This window comes from Pholis gunnellus, assembly GCF_910591455.1.
Source record: "Pholis gunnellus genome assembly, chromosome: 22".
In the NCBI taxonomy this organism is placed as follows: domain Eukaryota; kingdom Metazoa; phylum Chordata; class Actinopteri; order Perciformes; family Pholidae; genus Pholis; species Pholis gunnellus.
This window is the reverse complement of record NC_136549.1, coordinates 18,006,180-18,029,460: the sequence shown is the minus strand read 5'-3', so window position 1 is coordinate 18,029,460 and position 23,281 is coordinate 18,006,180. Positions and strand designations below refer to the sequence as shown.

The following is a 23,281-nucleotide window of genomic DNA, read 5'->3' as shown; positions in this document are numbered from 1 at the left end:
CTGCTCTCCAGAGGTTAAACCCTTCAGGTTTATCACATTGCTGCTCTCCAGAGGTTAAACCCTTCAGGTTTATCACATTGCTGCTCTCCAGAGGTTAAACCCTTCAGGTTTATCACATTGCTGCTCTCCAGAGGATAAACCCTTCAGGTTTATCACATTGCTGCTCTCCAGAGGTTAAACCCTTCAGGTTTATCACATTGCTGCTCTCCAGAGGTTAAACCCTTCAGGTTTATCACATTGCTGCTCTCCAGAGGTTAAACCCTTCAGGTTTATCACATTGCTGCTCTCCAGAGGTTAAACCCTTCAGGTTTATCACATTGCTGCTCTCCAGAGGATAAACCCTTCAGGTTTATCACATTGCTGCTCTCCAGAGGTTAAACCCTTCAGGTTTATCACATTGCTGCTCTCCAGAGGTTAAACCCTTCAGGTTTATCACATTGCTGCTCTCCAGAGGTTAAACCCTTCAGGTTTATCACATTGCTGCTCTCCAGAGGATAAACCCTTCAGGTTTATCACATTGCTGCTCTCCAGAGGTTAAACCCTTCAGGTTTATCACATTGCTGCTCTCCAGAGGTTAAACCCTTCAGGTTTATCACATTGCTGCTCTCCAGAGGTTAAACCCTTCAGGTTTATCACATTGCTGCTCTCCAGAGGATAAACCCTTCAGGTTTATCACATTGCTGCTCTCCAGAGGTTAAACCCTTCAGGTTTATCACATTGCTGCTCTCCAGAGGTTAAACCCTTCAGGTTTATCACATTGCTGCTCTCCAGAGGTTAAACCCTTCAGGTTTATCACATTGCTGCTCTCCAGAAGATAATCCTCTCATGTTTGAAAGACAGACCTTGACTGTTGTAGTTCTATGAGTCATTCTGGACTCAAGATGTGCAGATTATCAGTCCGGCTCTGGGTATTGCTGGATCAGGATCAGGTTCAGGATCAGGATCAGAATCAGGATTAGGATCAGGATCAGGATCAGGATCAGAACAATACGTTTCTGAAGCATAAAGTTCTGTAGTCTTAATGAATATAATTTTTTAGGAAAACTTGATAAACCTCAAAATTCAAACTAATGCTTCATTTGCTAAAGTTTAGGTTTTGTTTGTGTGCAGGACGCTGACCTGGACTCCGTCCTGGACCGTCCTGGTCCCATCACCGTCTTTGCTCCCAGCAGTTCAGCCTTTGATGCGATGACCGAAGGTCACCTGTCCTACCTGAGCAGCGCCAAAGTCAGACTCACAAACACACTCAAACAAACAAACAACATCAACCTTAAATCAGCTGTTTGTCAACGTCTCAAATCTAATGTTTTTAGGGTCACAACAAACTGGTGGAGCTTCTGAGGAACCACATCGTCCCGTCGGCCGCGGTGAGTACCATTTTAAAAAATACGTTTTCAAACCAATCAGATCTTCTGAAGACGATTATGATTCGTTGTCCCCTGAAGCTGGACGTCTTCAACGTCGTGTCCGGCCCCAGGCTCGAGACGATGGCCAATCAGGTTCTGACGATTAACGTGACAGAAAATGTAAGTTTGGATCTTAACAATCACAGATTATTCAGTGTTTTTAATCAGATATCAGAGAGTTGAATATATAATAAAGGAAATCAATCAATATCAACAGATCGATTGTTTTTCAGGGTCAGATTTTGGTGAACGGGGCGACGGTGTTGGAGGCGGCGGTGGAGGCTAAAAACGGTCGCCTGTATGTGCTGGATGGAGTTCTGACTCCGCCCTCCATCGAACCCGTGCTGCCCCACAGGTGTGACGTCACCGAGACCAAGATCATCAAGGTGAGCAACGACTGGCGGCCATGTTTGTTATGACAAGAGTTTTATTCTGGATCCTGGTCTCACTTTTATTCTTTAGTGGGACTGGAAAAAACACATTTTAGTCTCACTTTTGAAGTTTAAAGTTTTGTCCCTGTTCACCCGACGACTTATGTGTACTTTATGTGTACTTTATGTGTACTTTATATGTACTTTATGTGTACTTTATGTGTATTTCTTTATTATTTAGCACCAAGTCGGACGTATCACAGTTTCAAGAGAAATCCCAGACTCTCAGTTCTAATTATAACTAATTATAATTAGAAAAACTCCAACACGATAAGTCTTAATTATTTATCTAATTAGCGCAACATAAAATGTGTTTTTGATTATATTCTTATCTAATACTTATTATATTTATTATGTTATGTCTGTTATTTGATCCAACATTTTACGACTTCCTGCTGTTCACAGCACCAGACTTATTTATTTTCCTTCACAAACAAAAGACGTTTTTTAAAGTCCGTTTTCCTTGAAGTGCTTCTTTTATTCTCAGGGTGAATGTTCGGGCTGTTCTAAAGTCAAACAGCATCAGTGCTCGACCGGAGTCAACACGGTGAGACGTCTCACTCTGCTTATTTTCTCCAGGTTTTATATTTTCCTTATATCTCTTGTTATATGATCAGAAACTCTTTATTGATCAGGGTTCCTCCACCTTCGGATGCGTCTACACTCTGTCCATTGGCAGAGCAGCTGTCAACATCCTGGCAACGGGTTGCTCGCCTCTCTGCAATGCAACCGTCACGGTAAACGAACACACCGGCACAGATCAGATTACAAAAAGTATCAGTTCAAGTTTTTAATGTTTCTGTTTTGTCGTTCAGACTCCGGCGTGTTGTAAAGGATTCTATGGTCCGGACTGTAGACCCTGTCCAGGTGGATACCAGACTCCGTGCTCCGGACACGGTCAGGTCAGATTCAACACTCAACACTTCCTGATAAATATAAATTAATTACAGCTCAAGGTGTTTTAAAAGTTACCTAATAACATGAAAGCCTTTATTTGGAAAGGGTCTTAATTTGTCTTCTGTTGTAGTGTTTGGAGGAGACTGATGGTAATGGAAGTGTTTTTCTGTGGTAGTGTTTGGAGGAGACTGATGGTAATGGAAGTGTTTTTCTGTTGTAGTGTTTTGAGGAGACTGATGGTAATGGAAGTGTTTTTCTGTGGTAGTGTTTGGAGGAGACTGATGGTAATGGAAGTGTTTTTCTGTTGTAGTGTTTGGAGGAGACTGATGGTAATGGAAGTGTTTTTCTGTTGTAGTGTTTGGAGGAGACTGATGGTAATGGAAGTGTTTTTCTGTGGTAGTGTTTGGAGGAGACTGATGGTAATGGAAGTGTTTTTCTGTGGTAGTGTTTGGAGGAGACTGATGGTAATCGAAGTGTTTTCCTGTTGTAGTGTTTGGAGGAGACTGATGGTAATGGAAGTGTTTTTCTGTGGTAGTGTTTGGAGGAGACTGATGGTAATGGAAGTGTTTTTCTGTGGTAGTGTTTGGAGGAGACTGATGGTAATCGAAGTGTTTTTCTGTTGTAGTGTTTGGAGGAGACTGATGGTAATGGAAGTGTTTTTCTGTGGTAGTGTTTGGAGGAGACTGATGGTAATGGAAGTGTTTTTCTGTTGTAGTGTTTGGAGGAGACTGATGGTAATGGAAGTGTTTTTCTGTGGTAGTGTTTGGAGGAGACTGATGGTAATGGAAGTGTTTTTCTGTTGTAGTGTTTGGAGGAGACTGATGGTAATGGAAGTGTTTTTCTGTGGTAGTGTTTGGAGGAGACTGATGGTAATGGAAGTGTTTTTCTGTGGTAGTGTTTGGAGGAGACTGATGGTAATGGAAGTGTTTTTCTGTTGTAGTGTTTGGAGGAGACTGATGGTAATGGAAGTGTTTTTCTGTTGTAGTGTTTGGAGGAGACTGATGGTAATGGAAGTGTTTTTCTGTGGTAGTGTTTGGAGGAGACTGATGGTAATGGAAGTGTTTTTCTGTGGTAGTGTTTGGAGGAGACTGATGGTAATCGAAGTGTTTTTCTGTTGTAGTGTTTGGAGGAGACTGATGGTAATGGAAGTGTTTTTCTGTTGTAGTGTTTGGAGGAGACTGATGGTAATGGAAGTGTTTTTCTGTTGTAGTGTTTTGAGGAGACTGATGGTAATGGAAGTGTTTTTCTGTTGTAGTGTTTGGAGGAGACTGATGGTAATGGAAGTGTTTTTCTGTGGTAGTGTTTGGAGGAGACTGATGGTAATGGAAGTGTTTTCCTGTTGTAGTGTTTGGAGGAGACTGATGGTAATGGAAGTGTTTTTCTGTTGTAGTGTTTGGAGGAGACTGATGGTAATGGAAGTGTTTTCCTGTTGTAGTGTTTTGAGGAGACTGATGGTAATGGAAGTGTTTTTCTGTTGTAGTGTTTTGAGGAGACTGATGGTAATGGAAGTGTTTTTCTGTTGTTTGGAGGAGACTGATGGTAATGGAAGTGTTTTTCTGTTGTAGTGTTTTGACGGCATCGGAGGAAATGGATCATGTATCTGCGATTCAAACTACAGAGGTTCTCGCTGTCAGTATTGCTCGTCCTCCAACAAATATGGACCAAACTGTGACAGAAGTAAGTCTGACTCATCTCTTCCCCTGACCTCATACAGGTAGGTGTGATGTCATGATGATGTTAAACCTCACCTGTCTGTCCTCAGCCTGTCCCTGCATCCACGGACAGTGTGACAACCGTCCGGACTCAGACGGTCGCTGTAAACTGGACTCCTGTCTGAAGGGTTTCACCGATCGGTTCTGCGATCGCATGACGGTGGCTTGTGGCGTTCAGGCTCAGTTCTGTCACGCCCACGCAGAATGCAACTTTAACCCGCTGGGAACCACCAGGTGAGTTTACCTGCAGCCATCATGCTTATAATGAAGCCGTTTAGCAGTTTGTGCCGTGATGCAGTTGAGGTTCACCTGTTACCTGTGAACAGATGAAATGAACTGTCGTTCAGTTTACCTGCTGTGTGTGATTTCAGCTGTGAGTGTAAACCTGGTTACCAAGGTGACGGTATCACCTGTGTGGAGTCAGACCCTTGTGCTCCACCTCGCAGAGGCGGCTGCAGTTTGAACGTAAGTCAGTTATTAAACTCTAAAAATCTGATTTAACCTTCTTAAATATATATATAGAGGAATAAAATAAAGACGTATTTGACGTCAGGAGAAACTGTGTATAAAAACACATTTCTAATACCCGATGACGTCACTGTGCTGCCCCCCTGCAGGCTAAATGCATAAAGACAGGACCAGGTACTCACACCTGTCAGTGTCTGACCGGATGGAGGGAGGACGGAGACGAGTGTCAGTCAATCAACAACTGTGACGGTCCGGACGGTGGAGGCTGCCACTCCAACGCCACCTGCATCTACGTCGGACCTGGACAGGTGAAACCATCACACCTTTTCAAAAGGACTAATTCAATCTGACCCTGTTTCTTCTAGAGACACCTGTCTCAGTCGTGTTACACTCAGTTCTGCTTGTTAAACCAACAGAGTGACTGCACATGTAAAGCCGGCTACAAAGGAAACGGGCAAGACTGTGAAGCTGTGAATCAGTGTGTCACTGAAAACGGAGGCTGTCACTACTTAGTAAGTCCCAGAGATCTTCTTCTTCTTTGTGATGAAACTTAAAGCAGACAGAAGGACGATGAACCAGGTCTAATAAAGTGTTTTGTGTTCAGGCCAGCTGCCGCCTGCTGTCCTCTCACTGGACGTGTGTTTGTGACGACGGATACGTTGGAGACGGACGGGCGTGTTACGGTGACGTCGTACAGGTGAGGGTCATGCTCATACTTTACATATATCTTCTACATCTTCACCAACAAGCCTGACATATTTTTTTCGTGATGCGTTCAGGTGCTGATGTCTCTGCCAGACGCCTCCGAGTTCTACACATGGACGACTGTGAGTGTCACATAAAGCATATGGATCCTTAGTCAGACCAGCATTTATCAACTCAATAATTACACGATTACGACGTGTAAACAGGAAACTCTGAGCTGGTTTCGGTCACAAACGTTGACGATTATGTGACCCAGGGCGGTGTCCTAGGACCCGTAATGTTCTCCAGCCACATGATGCAACTTGGACCCTTAATCCATCAGAATGCCGTGAATTTCCACAGCTCTATGCTGACGACACACAGCTGTCCATGATACTCTATAACTATAGAACTATAATAATCTAACTGACTGTGTGTCAGCCATCAATGAGTAAACAAGAACTTCCTAAAACTAAAGACTGAGATCGGCCAAGTCGGCCCAACGGATCCTGGATTTACTAAACTGGGACATCCAACCTCGAAGTCAGAAACGTTGGTGTCATTTTAGATTCTGACCTCATTTTACTTCATTGGCCTTTTATAATTTGTTCAATAGGGAAGGTGAGACGTCTAGCCAAAATCAGCTATTACAAAACTACAGAGCATCCAGAATGCTGCTGCCGGGATTTTAACAAAATCTAAAATGAGAGATCATAAAACTCAAACTACACCGGCTCCCTGTACCTCTGAGAATCATTTTAAAGTCCTTCTCTTAGTTTTGAAGGCACTGAATGTTGTTTTATGATCCTCCTTTATGATCCATGAACCCTGAACCCTGCATCCGTGCTGCCAATCTTCATTAAGATTCACAAAGACCTGATTTCATCTTCAGAACAAACGTCACATGTTTAGCCTTTTGTAAGTGTTTTTCAGACAATATATTTCTGTCCTCGTGTTCCAGGACTCCGGTCTGTCCTGGTCTCTGTCGGATCAGAACGTCACCCTCCTGGTTCCGTCTTCTGTTGCCGTCTCCAAAATGTCTTCAGAGGACAAAACCTTCTGGACCACGAAGGGAAACCTGCCGAGTCTCATCAGGTTACAGCTCAGCGTGGCCAGACTCTTCATTTCAATCCGGCTCATGTTGTCTTTTTTAGATTTTAGCACTGAACTGTAACAACCATCCGTCCTTTATCACAGAAATCACATGATCCCAGGATACTATCCCTTATCCAGTCTGAGCAGCACTTCCTCCCTGACCTCCCTTCTCAAGACATCACTTCCTGTTTCAACAACCAATGAGGTGAGTCCACAGAACGGCTGTTTCACCATCATTTTCTATCATTTCTGTTCACAAAACTAGATCAAAGGGCTCATTTTAAGTTTCATATCGAGTGGCAACCTCCAATGCTCCGAAATGAAACCAAAAACTGCAGTTTCTCAAATGTCCACTTCCCATAGACTTCTATGTTAAAGAGTTAAGCCGCCTCTTCACCCACGAGGCAACGTCCATATTTCATACAGTTTATTTAGTTTACATGTGTAACACGTGAAACAGTTAGCAAACGTCCTCTAAGCTCCGCAGATGTTCAGGTGTGATTCAGTGTGTTTGTTCCATCAGCTCACATCTGTCGGAGGAGCGACCATCACCACGCCCAATGTAGCTGCTACCAACGGACTGATCCACCTCATTGATAAGGTACCAAGATAATCACGGTGAACTGAAACTATTCTGGTGTCTTTCTCATGTTGTTCTGAGGGGGACAAGTGCTTTTTTTTAAACTGCTGAGGTATTCAGGGAGAACGTTGCAGATGTCAGCACCTAACATCTGTCTGACGACATTATGGGGAAAAAACCCACCGAGACATCAAACCTGTTTCTTACCTTCCGCTCGATCCCGTCTGGTTGTTATTGTAGCTCATGAAGTCTCGTTCTGACTCCTTCCTTTAGTCATTCAGACACAAGAACATATTAAAACAGGGTTCAAGTTAGACCCTTTAACGATGCTAACGATGCTAACGATGCTAACGTTGACCCTTTTCTTTGTGTCTGCAGGTTTTGGTTCCTGAGAAGAAGCTGAGTGAAGGTCTGCTGGCGACTCTCTCTCTGAGAGCGGAGTTCTCTTTGTTCCGATCGTATCTCATCGTACGAACTCTCAAACACGTTCCTCATACTTTGAAACTCTTGTAATCGTGTCAGTGAACTTTGTTTACAGCGTTGCTTGTCTCGTTCAGGATTACAACCTGACGGACGAGATCGAGCAGGCGGACGAGTTCACCGTCTTCGCTCCGACAGACGCCGCCGTCACCGATTACCTCCAGAAGATGTCTGCGAAGTCTCTGGTACAGGAAGTAGAACTTGTGTCTTTATTGTAAACCGGACAAAAGGTCCTAAAGGAAGAGACGACGCCACATCTTCTCTCCGAGGGAGGAAATAGAATATTCACAGTTCCTGTTATCTTATTTAAATTGATATCGATTTTTAAGAGCTTGAAGAATCACGTTTGTTATTTGGTCAGCGAGTGAACCTTTGGCTCATTTAATTGGATGTACAGAAGAAATAAACACGTGAATACAGTTTATTCTCAGATGATATGATTATATATTTAAGTAATACTGAAACGTATTAAAAATCTATATTTTCATCATGTTTAGATCCTTCAGATGAAAATAAAGGCAAAAGAAGAACATCAAAATAATAAGAATATATAAACAAACCTCCATTTTCTGACTTTGTAGTTCATTTATTATGCACCACTTTAACATAATCAAACTATTTAATTGATCTTATTTATGTAACATATCACTTTCAATACATGTGCTCTCTATGCTATAATATGCATATGTGCAGCCATGGTACAGAGTTTAAACCTCAATACAAATAATGATTAGTTTGTGTTTAACTTCTAACACTGTACAAACAAAGCAAATTCAAACAAATATATATATGTAAGTTTAAGACATGGACATGTGTTTGTTTCAGTGAAAACATCTCTGTGCTTTTATTTTGTAAACAGGATGTGAACACGACTCGGTACCACGTGGTGGTTTCAGAGCGTCTGCTGAAGACCGACCTCCAGCCGGGAGGATTCAAACAGACGCTGCTCGGCTTCTCCTTCCAGCTCGGCGTCTTCCCCCGAGACGGAAAGGTCTCAGTCCCGAACACGCTTAATTAATAATGACATTATTACACCAACGTTATCACACCAACCGTCTGTGTCTCCTCCAGCTGTTTGTGAACGAGGCTCAGATCAACTCCTCCAACATTCTGAGTGGAAACGGAGTCATTCACGGTCTGTCAGCTGTTCTCCAGATCAACAGGAACCGCTGTGACGACGCCACGTACCACAAAGTCATGGTACAAATACACGATTATACATCATGTACTGCAGTATTAGTACCAGATACCACAAAGTCATGGTACAAATACACGATTACACATCATGTACTGCAGTATTAGTACCAGATACCACAAAGTCATGGTACAAATACATGATTATACATCATGTACTGCAGTATTAGTACCAGATACCACAAAGTCATGGTACAAATACACGATTAAACATCATGTACTGCAGTATCAGTACCAGATACCACAAAGTCATGGTACAAATACACGATTATACATCATGTACTGCAGTATTAGTGCCACGTACCACAAAGTCATGGTACAAATACACGATTATACATCATGTACTGCAGTATTAGTGCCACGTACCACAAAGTCATGGTACAAATACACGATTATACATCATGTACTGCAGCATTAGTGCCACGTACCACAAAGTCATGGTACAAATACACGATTATACATCATGTACTGCAGTATTAGTACCAGATACCACAAAGTCATGGTACAAATACACGATTATACATCATGTACTGCAGTATTAGTACCAGATACCACAAAGTCATGGTACAAATACACGATTATACATCATGTACTGCAGTATTAGTACCAGATACCACAAAGTCACGGTACAAATACACGATTATACATCATGTACTGCAGTATTAGTGCCACGTACCACAAAGTCATGGTACAAATACACGATTATACATCATGTACTGCAGTATTAGTGCCACGTACCACAAAGTCACGGTACAAATACACGATTATACATCATGTACTGCAGTATTAGTACCACGTACCACAAAGTCACGGTACAAATACACGATTATACATCATGTACTGCAGTATTAGTACCACGTACCACAAAGTCATGGTACAAATACACGATTATACATCATGTACTGCAGTATTAGTGCCACGTACTACAAAGTCATGGTACAAATACACGATTATACATCATGTACTGCAGTATTAGTACCAGATACCACAAAGTCATGGTACAAATACACGATTATACATCATGTACTGCAGTATTAGTACCAGATACCACAAAGTCATGGTAAAGATACACGATTATACACCACATATTGTAGTATTAGTACATGTTTATATCCCATAATAAAGTCAGACATACAGCATGAGTTGTGAAGTTGGTCTTTAGATCAATGAACGAACAGTATTTGACTCAAACTGATGAAACTCTTTATTCTCAAAGGGAAGCTGTCTGGACTGTTTGTTCCCACAAAGCAGGATCTGCCCGAACACCACCGTCCCAGACGTAAGATTCCTGTTTGATCCAACTGAAGATCATTTATATCGTAATATAGTATTAATCATTTATCATGGATTGGACTGTAAAAACACAACACAAACTATTGTAAAAACAATCAAAAAAGGCCTCAAACTTCCGACATAACAGGAGGCATTATGACAGGTAATTATTATTATTATTATTATTATTATTATTATTATTATTATTATTATTATTATTATTATTATTATTATTATTATTATTATCGTTTGTTAGTTGCATCAGCATTTCGATCTTTTGCTCGGACAGAAGCAAAGAAAAGTTAAACTCAGTTTCTTTGCAGATGACTTGATTTTATATTTAAGGTAAAAGACACGGTTGATGTTTTCTCTAGAATATAATATTCATAATGTTTAATCTCTTGTATATAACTGTACAATCATTCAGCATTTTAAGAAACACATTAAACCCAAACTAGCTGCATGTGACACTAAACTTCTGATGATTTTCATGTTGTCTGCAGAAGTCCAGCAGGAAGAAAAAGTGTATGTTCACTCGGATGTTCGAAGGAGAACGTCTGCTGAGCATCGGCTGCAGAGCCTCGTGCCTCCAGAAGAACATTGTACGTCCGTCCTGCTTCACAAAAGTAAAGCACAAAGACAGTAAGACATTGAGCAGGTGTCCTCTGTCTCCAGGTGCGGAGGTGCTGTGGAGGGTTCTTCGGGGAGCACTGTGAGCCGTGTCCCGGGCCGAAGGGTCGGCCCTGCTTCTCTAACGGGGCGTGTTCAGACGGGACCAACGGGACCGGAGTCTGTCGGTGTGAAAGAGGTTTCAACGGGACCGCGTGTGAGACCTGCCAGAGCGGGAAATACGGAGTCCACTGTGATCAGGGTAGATATCATTATATATATATATATATATACTGTATGTGTATATATATATCATATCATCACAGTACAAAGAGATGTGAACTCCTCCCTCTCTGTTCTCTGCAGAGTGCGGCTGTAAGAACGGACGCTGTAACGAAGGACTTAAAGGAGACGGGACGTGCAGGTGTGACGTTGGTTGGAGAGGAGTCCTGTGTGACGAAAGTATGTTACTATTATAATTATTGTTATTATTATGAATAATAATATGCATATTGTTGTTATTCTCTGGTTGTGTGTTTGTGTCGTTGCAGAGATTGAATCCAAAGCTGATGAGCTGTGTGGATCAGTGAAATGTGACACCAGTGCAAAGTAAGTAACACAGAACTCTGTGTGTTTGTTTGTTGAAACAAACAATGACGGCGAGGAAAGTGAAAGCAGGAAGTTTTTAGTACTAAATAGTATTTATACTAAGTACTGGCATTCAGTCTTTGGTGAGTATCAACACGTGGTTCTACAATCTGAAATAAACTGGTTCATGATGTGTAGCACCGCCTCAGAACAAAGAGACTCTGTATTGCTTCGTTTCTACTAACAATGAGTCACTAAGAGGTTTTTTAAAAGTTCCCAAATCTAACTCAGGAGTTGTAGTAGGAAGTTGTTAAGTTGCTCTTCTTCTTCTTGTACTTATATAACGGTTGTGACTTCCTGTTTCATCTCGTCCCTCAGTTGTGTGATCAGATCATCCGTCGCTCAGTGTCTCTGTGCTGCTGGGTTTGAAGGAAACGGGACGTTTTGTCAAGGTAACGATGAAGATGATGATGATGTCGTTGATGATGATGTTGATGATGATGTCGTTGATGACGATGTTGTCGTTGATCAGTGGTCCCCAAACTACGGCCCGCGGGCCGGATGCGGCCCGCCTCCACATTTGGTCCGGCCCCCTGAACAATACCAGAGACGCATTATGATTTTTTTTCAGTCTGCACAATTAATCGAATTTTAATTGCGATCACGATTTTGGCTGCCACGAGTAAATGAGCATGATCGTCTGCGATACTAACGTTTAAAATACGTGCTCTGCTACATATCAAATCTAACGCTTCCTGAATCAGCCAACCACCAGGGGGCGAACGAGATGAGAGCTGTCATGCGCGCACCCTGTAGAAGTAGAAGAGTAGAAGAAGTAGAAGAGCAGAGAGACGGGAGCTTGAAGGACGAGTACTTGTGCTTAATTTATTTACACGCCGGCATGTCATGTCTGTCACTACATGGTCGCGCGTTTTCAATTCCCCTGCTCTCTGTATCGCGCACGGCGGTGTTCCGCCCCGATCCGCGCGCACGATGCAACAGTCGCTCACCTGCGAGTAGCACGCACGTAGCACCCCCCCCCCCCCATAATCGTGCGGCCCTAGGTCAAACGATTATTTTTTTGTTCAATGTTATGTTCAGTTATGTGGCCCTCACAGGAAAAAGTTTGGGGACCCCTGTCGTTGATGATGATGATGTCGTTGATGATGATGTCATTGATGATGATGTCATTGATGATGATGATGATGATGTCATTGATGATGATGTTGATGATGATGTTGTCGTTGATGATGATGATGTCGTTGATGATGATGTCATTGATGATGATGTCATTGATGATGATGTCGTTGATGATGTCATTGATGATGATGTTGATGATGATGATGATGATGTCGTTGATGATGAGGATGTTGATGATGATGATGTCGTTGATGATGATGATGTTGATGATGATGTCGTTGATGATGATGTCGTTGATGATGATGATGTCATTGATGATGATGACGATGTCGTTGATGATGTCATTGATGATGATGTCGTCCTCAGCTACAGACCTGTGTCTGGTGGATAATGGCGGCTGCAGTCTCTCTGCCGTCTGTAAGAGAACTCGACCCGGCAGACGAGACTGTGTCTGTAATGTTGGTTACCGCGGCGACGGACTCGTGTGTGTCGGTAAAGTCGTCATCATTTTAAAATTAAAGAATTATAAACTCTTCTGTTTAAACCCTATTGAGGCAGTTGTGTTAGGGATTAGAGTTTAGGGATTAAGGATTAGGAGTTCGTGGTTAGGGATTAGGGGTTTAGGGGTTTAGGGGTTTAGGGGTTTAGGGGTAGGATCTATGGATTAGGGCTCAGGGACTTTGGTTTACCTGCTTGTCTAGTTTTAGTTTGTATAAATTTGTTAAATTAGGGTTAAAGAGTCAAAATCTTTTAGAGAAAATCTTTTTTAATAAAAAAATGTAAATGTAATTAAAATGTAATTAAATAATTAATTAAATGTCATTAATTTAAATTGTAATGTATAAATCCAAAAACACTTAATCAAATGCATAAGTAGCACAAAGTAAAGCAATCTTTATTTTTATTTTCTTCTTCTTCTTTAACATTGAACACAAAATGAAACAACATGAGTCTGAGTGATGTGTTTGAGGGCTGCAGGATTTCTCTGCTTCTCCTACAGAAATCAATCCCTGTCTGGAGGGAAACGGAGGTTGTCACGGTAACGCAGAGTGTATTCACATCGGACCAAACAAAGTAAAAACTCATTCTACTCTTTGATAGTGAGACGTTTACTGCCATCAAGTTTATTATCACGTCCTTTTTCTTTAGACTTCCTGTTCCTGCAGTGAAGGTTACGCTGGAGACGGACAAAACTGTAAGATGATCAACTTGTGTCGAAAGGTGAGTTTGTTTTGACTCTGACTAGATTTAAGTGTGTGAAAGGGAACACACAAATACTGCAAAAAACACAAAAGTACTGCAAAGAAACACAAAGGTACCGCAAGAGAATGAATCATTTCAAGGGAACCTGAAGTATTACAAGGAGAACAAAAGCTGCAAGAATATCCAGAAGTTTTCAGAAACAATACAGAAATATTGTAAGAAAGCAAAAGTACCACAAAATGTTAAAGTATTGTGAGAAAACTCAAAGATGTTGTACTTCAAGGGAACAGAAAGGTTTTAAGGGACCGCAACAGTACATTTTATAATCCAAATAGAAAGTACATGTCTACTAGTTTTAGTACTTTTTGTAAGTTTCTGTCTGATGTTTCCAGAGAAACGGAGGCTGTCATCAGTACGCCAGGTGTAACATGTCGGGTCCAGGTGTTCGTACCTGCACGTGTAACAGGAACTTCATCGGAGACGGCGTCACCTGCAGAGGGACCGTAGGGAAGGTATATAAATATATGTAAATATATATATATATATTTCTATGTATATATACATACTGTACTTTAATTATCTGCTGACTCTCTGCAGGAGATCCTGACCAGGAAGCTGAGAGACTTCTATCTCGGTCTGATGGTGAGTGATTTCACTTTGTCTCCTGCTGCAGCTAAAAATCAGAAGAACTTATGAATAATAATAAATAAAAACTCTGCTCTCAGATGGCGGAGATTTCTCTGAAAGGTCGAGGCCCGTTCACCGTCTTCGCTCCGAACGCTGAAGCCTTCGCCGAAGCCTTCGCCGCGGAGAGAAACAGCGGCAGCATGGTGACGACTTCAGCTTCACATGTTCAGACGTTCATGTTCCCCTCAGGACGAACCAACAACAGTTGGAGACGTTAGCGTCCGTTGAGCCGCACCGTTACGTGGCTAAAAGCTAAAAAACAGCATCAGATATCTGAATTATATTTATTAATATCTCTTTTGATTTTAGATAAAGTCGTTGATGTCGGACTCGCGTAAAGAGGAGTTCGCTGCCATCCTGCGCGGCCACATCGTCATGTGTCACACCCTGCTGCCTGCTGACCTGGCCCGACCCCGGAACCTGACGTCTCTGTCCGGACTCGTCCTGACCACCGGGTCCACTCAGGTGACCAATCAGAGATCAGAGTCACAGTCTGGGTTCATCTTAGGGCTGTAGCCAGTAGGCCATTTGGAGAGGTGTCAGACCGCCTCAAACCACCACCGGTCTGCAGTTTGAATCTGATCGATGTAAAGAAAAGTAACTGAGGGTTTTGGAGTCTGGAGGCGGGACTCAGTGTTTCTAAAATGCTGGTTATTAAGTGATAAATATAATTAAGTTTCTTTTTGTTTTAGTAACTTTAAAAATCCCTTAAATAGAATCTATGAAATAATCTCTGAAGAAAACAACTGATACTTAATGTGTCATCTGCATTTATTAATGGAGATATTAAAGATGTTAACGATATAAAGATAATGTCTTTTGTTGGTAATGAATCTTCGTGTGTTGGATATTTTCAGGGCAGCATCTTCATCAACGAGGCGAACGTGACGTACAGCGACGGCATCAGCGTCAACGGTATCTACCACGAGATCAACCGGATTCTGTTTCCTCCCAAAGTGGACAAAGGAAAACTACCAGCTGTTCCTGTGAGAACTCTTCTTCATCTTTATCTTCATCAGTATTTTAGTCTGACTGTCAGTTGATAATGTTTGAGATCGATGTGTGTCGACAGATGAACCTGACGGACGTGGCTGAAGCTCACGGTTATAAAACCTTCTACAGACTGCTGGAGGTAAGAACGTGAAACGTTGTTCTTCTTCACTGAAATAACAAAATGTGTAAAGTTGGTACAGATGAAGAAGCCTGTAGACGTTCACGAGCTTTAAACTGCGGACTCATTTCATCCACTACGTCTGCTTTTAACTGTAATCTGTGACAGACTTTGGATAACAAATTGTTTCATAGAACAACATTCATCCTTTGACCTTCAGAGGGAATAATACCCGGTGTTCTTGGTTCTGATTGGTAGATGTGTCTTGTTCTTGGTTCTGATTGGTAGATGTGTCTTGTTCTTGGTTCTGATTGGTAGATGTGTCTTGTTCTTGGTTCTGATTGGTAGATGTGTCTTGTTCTTGGTTCTGATTGGTAGATGTGTCTTGTTCGTGGTTCTGATTGGTAGATGTGTCTTGTTCTTGGTTCTGATTGGTAGATGTGTCTTGTTCTTGGTTCTGATTGGTAGATGTGTCTTGTTCGTGGTTCTGATTGGTAGATGTGTCTTGTTCTTGGTTCTGATTGGTAGATGTGTCTTGTTCTTGGTTCTGATTGGTAGACGTGTCTTGTTCTTGGTTCTGATTGGTAGATGTGTCTTGTTCTTGGTTCTGATTGGTAGATGTGTCTTGTTCTTGGTTCTGATTGGTAGACGTGTCTTGTTCGTGGTTCTGATTGGTAGATGTGTCTTGTTCTTGGTTCTGATTGGTAGATGTGTCTTGTTCGTGGTTCTGATTGGTAGATGTGTCTTGTTCGTGGTTCTGATTGGTAGACGTGTCTTGTTCGTGGTTCTGATTGGTAGATGTGTCTTGTTCTTGGTTCTGATTGGTAGATGTGTCTTGTTCTTGGTTCTGATTGGTAGATGTGTCTTGTTCGTGGTTCTGATTGGTAGATGTGTCTTGATAAACAGTGACACGTGTTTTTCTTCTTGAATGATGATCTTGTGTGTTTGCTTGTGTCAGGACACAGGTGTGATGGACCTGGTGAATGATGGGATTCACCAGCCGGTGACGGTCTTCCTGCCCTCAGATGGCGTCATGGCGTCTCTGCCACAGGAGCAGAGGGACTTCCTGTTTCACAGAGACAATCGACCACAGCTGGTGGAGTACCTGAAGTACCACATCCTGCAGGCCCAGAAGGTGATGAGTCTCCACAGGAAGATGGTTCCAGGAAATACTTGTTGGTTCTTCAACCACAACTCTGGAATAACTAAGAGACCGTTCAGCTCCTGAGTTAATAAAAACAAAACTGAACCAGTTTAGTGAAGTGGTAATTAAAATCCCATTTCAGACCTCTTGTTTTTAGCTGCTCGTGAATATGTGGAGGACCAATTGGAAGAATACTTGTCTTGTCTTGAAGAAAATGATTTCATAAACAATTATAAAATAATTTGATCAGCTAGACAGACGTTAGTGAAGGCAGCAAACTAAAACCAGTGTGATGTTTGTGAAGGTAAAGCTGTGTATCGTCTGCATAATGAAATCACACATATTACATTCATTCATTTGGCCAATGAGTTTGTCCAAAGCGACGTACAAAGGAGTTACTAAACTGTAGAAACCCTTTCACAATAAAGGTTTGTGATCTCAAGACAAGACAGTACAAAGTCAGTCACTCGTTCGTTGACTTACCAGGACACGTGGAGGTAAAATGTGATCTGAGGAACTCTTTACTCTTTACAACCTTTTCATCTTCAGAGTCACAGTTTTTCCTCTCAGGACTCTTCTTCTGAACTGATTCTCTGTTTTCAGTTTCTTTTTCTTACTTCCTGTCTCCACTCAGGTTTATGCTGAAGTTTTGATCCATCTGGACTCGGTTCGGACTCTGCAGGGTTCGCCGCTCTCGTTTACCTGTGGAGGGACGGACCACATCGTAAGAACAACAGAAACAGAGAAAAAGGGAAGAAGAAGAAGAAGAGATGATAGTGTGGTCACTGGTTAATCCGATTGTTTCTCCGTTGAACAGGGAGAAATCTTTGTAAACGATGTAAAGTGTCGGATCGTTCAGAGACACCTCGTCTTTAGCGGTGGGCTCGCTTACGGGATCGACTGCCTGCTGACTCCGCCCAGCCTCGGAGGACGCTGTGATGAACAGACGGCCTTTGACCTTCAGGTGAATCCTCATTTTAGATTAGATTAGAAAAACTTTATTAATCCCCAGTATTTGCCACCCAAAAACTCCTACAGACGACACAGTCCACAGTACACAACAGACAAAGACACATTACAAAGGATGAATAACACCAGACGATGCCGTACACAACATGATGGACATCAGGAAGATAGAAACCTCTAAAGGTGTTCATTAAAGAACCGGACAGCTGCTGGAAGGAAAGAGCTTCTGAGTGGTTCAGGAGAACACTGAGACCTCCTGAGTCCAGTGAAGACACTGTGTGTGGAAGGCCTTCAAACAAGACCATTGTTTCTAACTCGGCCCTTATTCGCTTTTCAACAGTGATTTCTAGTGAGTCTGGGTTAGGCCGATCACTGAGCCAGCCTCTGATCATCTTATTGATAGTGTCAGCCAGTTTGATATCAAGCCTGACAAACAGAAGAGAATCCAAAAGCCAAGCAGCAGTTGTATCGTGCAGTTAAAGGTCAGACGTGTTTGAGCTGAACGGTGCGGTTGGATTGTATTCAAAGCACTGGAAAAGTCAAAGAACATGATCCACTGACCACAAATCTCTTCTTTGCTTCTTCTGAAGATGAATTTGTTCATCTCTATTTGAATTTGAACGTGTTTCTGAAGATGAGATTCCTGCTGTGATGTCATCCATTGGAATACTTTTGGGATGTGCTCTTTGTTCTTCTCCATCCACACAAAGTGAAATGTGTTCACAGTCTCTCTAACTGTGCTCTTCTTCTGTGGTAGATGAGCTGTGGACTCTGCACCTCCTCCTCGTCTCGCTGCTCCAGAGGGTCCAAGCTGAAGGTCTGCGTCGTCGTCGTCTTCATCAATGTGTCTGAAAGCGTTCGTGCGTCTGATTCCTGTCGTCGTTTCTTCTTCTTCAGGAGGTTCAGAAGTGCGACCTTCCCACCGTGTTCGTCACCAGAAACTCCGGCTGTCGCAGCATCTGCACCGTCAACTTCTGGCAGCCAAAGTGTTGTCATGGTTACCACGGACGAGACTGTCTCGGTGAGACGCCGGCTGTAGAGATAAACTCATTTAAATGTGTGTGATGTCACGGTGATGTCATGAATAGCTAATGAGCTCACCGACTCGTTGTTGTCCAGTCTGTCCCGGTGGCGTCGGCTCTCCCTGCGGTAACCGCGGTAAATGTGACGACGGTCACCTTGGCAACGGCACCTGTACCTGTGACCCAGGATTCAGGGGCGTGGCCTGTGAGCTGTGCGGTGACGGTTTCTATGGAGACGCCTGTACAGGTGAGCAGCGGGTCAGACGAGCTTCCTGTTCGGTGTCTACGGGTGCGTAACGGGTTGTTTCCTTCTGGTTCTCAGCCTGCACCTGTTCAGAACACGGGTCATGTGACGACGGGCCCAGAGGTACCGGATCCTGTTTCTGTGAGTCCGGCTGGACCGGAGAGTCCTGCGAGACCCTCCAAGGTGAGTCCTGGACTACCTGTCGGTGTCCTCAGAGCGAGACCGTACGCTCACACACATCTGTGTCTTCCTCCAGCTGAAGCCTACGAGTGTTCTCCGCCCTGTTCGGAAAAAGCCGTCTGTCACCAGAACAACACCTGCGTGTGTCGGCCATTCTATGAAGGAGACGGACTCACCTGTACAGGTAAACACACCTCCAGCTCAACACAAGGTGGAAGGACAGAGAGACGCACTCATGTTGACGGACCTGAACTATATCAACCTTTATCCACCTTGAGTTTCAGATCAGCTTTAAAATGTAACGGGTTCCTGTCTCTACGTCTCTACCTGTCTCTCTCTGTCTCTCTCTGTCTCTCTCTGTCCCTCCTGTCTCTCTGTCCCTCCTGTCTCTCTGTCCCTCCTGTCTCCCTGCCCTCCTGTCTCCCTGCCCTCCTGTCTCTCTGTCCCTCCTGTCTCTCTGTCCCTCCTGTCTCTCTGTCCCTCCTGTCTGTCTGCAGCGATGGACATGTGTCAGACGTGGAACGGTGGTTGTGCTCGGGGAGCCCGGTGTTCTCAGAAGGGAGAACAGGTGAGCTGCACCTGTCCTAAAGGTCATTCTGGAGACGGGTTCACCTGTCAGCCCGTCGACCCGTGTGTCTCGGGGGACAACGGCGGCTGCCACCAACACGCCACCTGCAGCATGACGGCTCCGGTGAGGACAACATGGAGGACGACGCCGTGTCCTTCACATGGCATCAGACTAACGTGTGATTGGTTTGTGTGAACAGGGGAAGAAGAAGTGCACCTGTAAGGACGACTTCATCGGAGACGGACTCACCTGTCACGCCAAAGAGCTGCCGATCAGCCGCTGTCTCCAAGACAACGGGCGATGTCACCGAGACGCCAAATGCACCGACCTCCACGTTGAAGGTAGGAAACCGTCACCTGTCTCAGGTGAACGAGTGTCTCTGCTGACAAACAGGACGTGCTCCCTCCAAAATAAGAGACACACAAAATGCTCTTATTAATGGTTTGTAACGAAAATGTGTGTGTGTGTGTGTGTGCGTGTGTGTGTGTGTGTGTGTGTGTGTGTGTGTGTGTGTGTGTGTGTGTAGACGCGACGCTCGGTGTGTTCCACCTCCGTTCAGGTGAAGGTCAGTATAAACTGAACTTCACTGCTGCTCAACAGACCTGCGCTGCAGAGGGAGGGGAACTGGCGACGTACAACCAGCTGTCCTACGCTCAGCAGGTCATTGAACACAACACAGACACACAGACAGTTTGTCTCTAACTTGTCTCACATATGAACTGTATTGTGTGCATCAATCCCTGATATCTCTTCTTGCTCTTAACCATAGAGCTCCATAGATCACCGGACGGATCCTTTAGATAGTTTATATTCTATTATTGATGTCTGCTGGTCCTGTATGTCTCTGAGTTAAAGCTGCTGTCTGCTGGTCCTGTATGTCTCTGAGTTAAAGCTGCTGTCTGCTGGTCCTGTTGTAGGGTGGGTTGAATATGTGTGCTGCCGGCTGGTTAGACCAGGCCCGGGTGGCGTACCCCACCACATATTCCAACCCCCAATGTGGTTTTGGACACATTGGCATCGTGGACTACGGCACACGCAAAAAGAGTGAGAGCTGGGACGCCTTCTGCTACCGGATGAAGGGTGAGAGAGGAGGATGTTTGAAATGACATCGTAACCACAATTGTTTTGTGATTCTGATGTATTGATCATCAATAATTAGAATATTTCAGCAATTCTGTGGTTTGTTTCAGAGGTGAAGTGTGAGTGTAAGGCCGGCTACGTAGGAGACGGTTTCAGCTGTACAGGAAATCTGCTGCAGGTCCTCAAATCCACACCGACCTTCTCCAACTTCCTCACAGTGAGTCTGACGTTTGTTTTCTGCTGAGTCACAATTTATCACATGTTGTTGTTTGTTTATAGCCGAGTCACATAAATCAAAGCAAATGTTTTAACCTTCACCGTATTAATCTTCTTTTACTTTTTATTTTCTTCTGCAGCAAATCCTGAACTACTCTCAGGCGTCTGAGTCGGGGAAGCGGTTTGTGAAGCGTCTCAGTAACCTGACGGTCCAGTCAACTCTGTTTGTGCCGGACAACAACGGCCTGCCCGACAACCAGGTGAGTCACACAGGAAAGGTCTTTCAGCAGGTACTTCTACCTGTGAACGTGTCCTCACCTGTCCGTCCACGTGTCCCTGCAGACTCTGTCTCAGCGGGACGTTGAGTTCCACCTGTCAGAGGGTCGGGCTCTTCCTCTCAGCCAGCTGAAGAACGGCAGCCGGATCAGAACTCGTGTCGGCAGTCTGACCGTCTTCGGTGTCGCTGACCTGCTCAGCCCGTCGGCTCTGGTCAGATTTATTATTAAACACAGAACTTTTGTTTAAATCAGGAATTAGAAATATCTGATGAAAACAATCCACTTTCAGGACTTCCACACTCACAACTCCAGACAGAAGATGTTCATTTCAGGCGGTACTAACAAACAGAAAGCACACCAGCTGTGTGTTCTCAACATGTAGATTCACATGAGAATTTAGTTTTCATTCATTTTAAATCTTTTTTTAATCTCCTCAGTCGTCCCGTTTCATCAACGACCGCTTTGTCACCGACTCGGACATCGTGGCTTCAAACGGCATCATTCACGTTCTCCAGGGGCCGCTGAAAGCCCCGCCTCCTCGCCAAGAGGCAAGTCACAACACAGAATTTACTCATTTCTACTATAATCCAAATCAAAATGAAGTTTTCCCCGTATGTGACTTCTGACCTTATCTGTGATTGGCTCTGCAGATGCACGCGGCACATAAGGCCGGGATGGGAGTCGGAGTGGTGCTGCTCGTTGTTCTGATGGCAGGAGTCGTGTTTGTCGGATACCACTTCTACACCCACAACACCAAGCCCTTCCACTTCCACTACTTCAAGGTCAGAGCATCGGTTATCTGTTTATGTGAATGTATTAGCATTAACACAAATACAAGAACCTAGTATTAGCTTAAGTAGCAAGAACTAGAAGAACCCATAAAACATTTGTTAGTACTACTAAAATATTAGTACACCATATTGACTAATATTAGTATATGTTGTTATAACATTTATTGATGTTATTACTGGAGTACAACCTTTTTAACTAATGATTGTATTCGTAAAACATTTGAATACATTTTGATGTTTATTGTGAGACATTTGTTCGTGCTGACGTTTCCCTGGTGGCTCTGGCAGGAGGATGAAGAGGAGGAAGAAGCTCCTCCTCCAGACTGCAGTCGCAGCATCTGTAACCCGGTTTATGAAGCAGCTCCAGAACCTGCTGAGTCCAACACATCCGAAGTCTCAGTGAGTCATAGTTTCATTGTGACATCAGTTAATACAACAATTTAGGTTTCCAGTTTCATGAGTGTAAAATTAAGCAAAACGTTTACAGATTCCAACCATTTGGAGCTTTTAAATTCTAAAATCGGACCATAAAACGTGACAATTTTAGACCGAACAAATGATTGAGAGTCAAGTCGAAATACAAGATGTCAGAATAACTGAATTTACTGTCCGTCTTCCTGCAGGCAGCAGACAAACACGACCTGCTGCAGGACAGCTGAGCTGCTCACTGCTGGACTGGAACCCTCATAACCGTTTTTATACCTCTGTGGACGGAAAGCCATCTGACATGACTTCGTCATGGACTTATGACCCAAGTTTTATTTTCTCCACTGCTGAAAAGACAGCAGCAGTTGTTGTCTGGTCTCAGACTCTAAAAGAAAGTCTTTCTGAGAACTGAACCGTCTACCAGGCTGTCGACGGAGCATTCGCCAAAGAATCACGACGCGTTCAGGTGCTCCTCGTCAACTTCTGCAGATTTTTACAAACTGTGAAACTGGCAGATTTTAGTCATTTCATCCTGATTACAAACAGAACATAAATACGATCCCTTCAGTTTTAACAGGATTTGTTCTCAGGAAAGTTCAAATTATCTGCAATAATAATAAAGTAATGTGAAGAATCATGAATGTGAAGTTGAAAATGTTGATTAAAATAGCAAACGGTGTTGAAACATTGGGCATCGTTTTTCTAATTTTAGGAAGCATTCACCACACACACGTTCCAGCTGAGCTCAAAACAAATCCAATAAAAGTCAAACGGCTTCCAGTTAAAAATAGTTTATTTTCTAACAGAAA

General features: G+C 43.4%; 1 protein-coding gene across 1 annotated transcript in view; it reads left to right on the top strand.

The window, feature by feature from the left end:
* The window catches only part of stab2 (stabilin 2), a gene marked incomplete at its 5' end in the record, with an annotated part of 30,737 nt that extends 7,841 nt beyond the window's left edge, over positions 1–22,896 (top strand). Inside the window, 55 exons of the mRNA XM_079183721.1 lie at positions 1,111–1,227; positions 1,314–1,367; positions 1,446–1,526; positions 1,640–1,792; positions 2,325–2,384; positions 2,473–2,574; positions 2,653–2,739; positions 4,300–4,411; positions 4,497–4,680; positions 4,818–4,911; positions 5,064–5,222; positions 5,331–5,426; positions 5,519–5,611; positions 5,694–5,741; positions 6,560–6,693; positions 6,796–6,898; positions 7,217–7,294; positions 7,652–7,741; positions 7,831–7,938; positions 8,613–8,744; positions 8,825–8,953; positions 10,164–10,226; positions 10,723–10,821; positions 10,895–11,090; positions 11,195–11,290; positions 11,380–11,437; positions 11,795–11,868; positions 12,923–13,048; positions 13,557–13,630; positions 13,706–13,777; positions 14,152–14,271; positions 14,357–14,401; positions 14,485–14,589; positions 14,756–14,911; positions 15,304–15,432; positions 15,519–15,578; positions 16,516–16,692; positions 17,336–17,425; positions 17,519–17,665; positions 18,425–18,484; positions 18,565–18,688; positions 18,787–18,936; positions 19,012–19,116; positions 19,190–19,297; positions 19,611–19,804; positions 19,881–20,022; positions 20,208–20,341; positions 20,599–20,761; positions 20,872–20,978; positions 21,118–21,237; positions 21,320–21,466; positions 21,693–21,803; positions 21,906–22,037; positions 22,335–22,445; positions 22,670–22,896. Of these exons, the coding sequence (XP_079039847.1) occupies positions 1,111–1,227; positions 1,314–1,367; positions 1,446–1,526; positions 1,640–1,792; positions 2,325–2,384; positions 2,473–2,574; positions 2,653–2,739; positions 4,300–4,411; positions 4,497–4,680; positions 4,818–4,911; positions 5,064–5,222; positions 5,331–5,426; positions 5,519–5,611; positions 5,694–5,741; positions 6,560–6,693; positions 6,796–6,898; positions 7,217–7,294; positions 7,652–7,741; positions 7,831–7,938; positions 8,613–8,744; positions 8,825–8,953; positions 10,164–10,226; positions 10,723–10,821; positions 10,895–11,090; positions 11,195–11,290; positions 11,380–11,437; positions 11,795–11,868; positions 12,923–13,048; positions 13,557–13,630; positions 13,706–13,777; positions 14,152–14,271; positions 14,357–14,401; positions 14,485–14,589; positions 14,756–14,911; positions 15,304–15,432; positions 15,519–15,578; positions 16,516–16,692; positions 17,336–17,425; positions 17,519–17,665; positions 18,425–18,484; positions 18,565–18,688; positions 18,787–18,936; positions 19,012–19,116; positions 19,190–19,297; positions 19,611–19,804; positions 19,881–20,022; positions 20,208–20,341; positions 20,599–20,761; positions 20,872–20,978; positions 21,118–21,237; positions 21,320–21,466; positions 21,693–21,803; positions 21,906–22,037; positions 22,335–22,445; positions 22,670–22,705 (6,045 nt within the window). The 3' untranslated portion in view covers positions 22,706–22,896. The remainder of the gene's footprint in view (positions 1–1,110; positions 1,228–1,313; positions 1,368–1,445; positions 1,527–1,639; positions 1,793–2,324; positions 2,385–2,472; positions 2,575–2,652; positions 2,740–4,299; positions 4,412–4,496; positions 4,681–4,817; positions 4,912–5,063; positions 5,223–5,330; positions 5,427–5,518; positions 5,612–5,693; positions 5,742–6,559; positions 6,694–6,795; positions 6,899–7,216; positions 7,295–7,651; positions 7,742–7,830; positions 7,939–8,612; positions 8,745–8,824; positions 8,954–10,163; positions 10,227–10,722; positions 10,822–10,894; positions 11,091–11,194; positions 11,291–11,379; positions 11,438–11,794; positions 11,869–12,922; positions 13,049–13,556; positions 13,631–13,705; positions 13,778–14,151; positions 14,272–14,356; positions 14,402–14,484; positions 14,590–14,755; positions 14,912–15,303; positions 15,433–15,518; positions 15,579–16,515; positions 16,693–17,335; positions 17,426–17,518; positions 17,666–18,424; positions 18,485–18,564; positions 18,689–18,786; positions 18,937–19,011; positions 19,117–19,189; positions 19,298–19,610; positions 19,805–19,880; positions 20,023–20,207; positions 20,342–20,598; positions 20,762–20,871; positions 20,979–21,117; positions 21,238–21,319; positions 21,467–21,692; positions 21,804–21,905; positions 22,038–22,334; positions 22,446–22,669) is intronic.
* Positions 22,897–23,281: the final 385 nt, after the last annotated feature.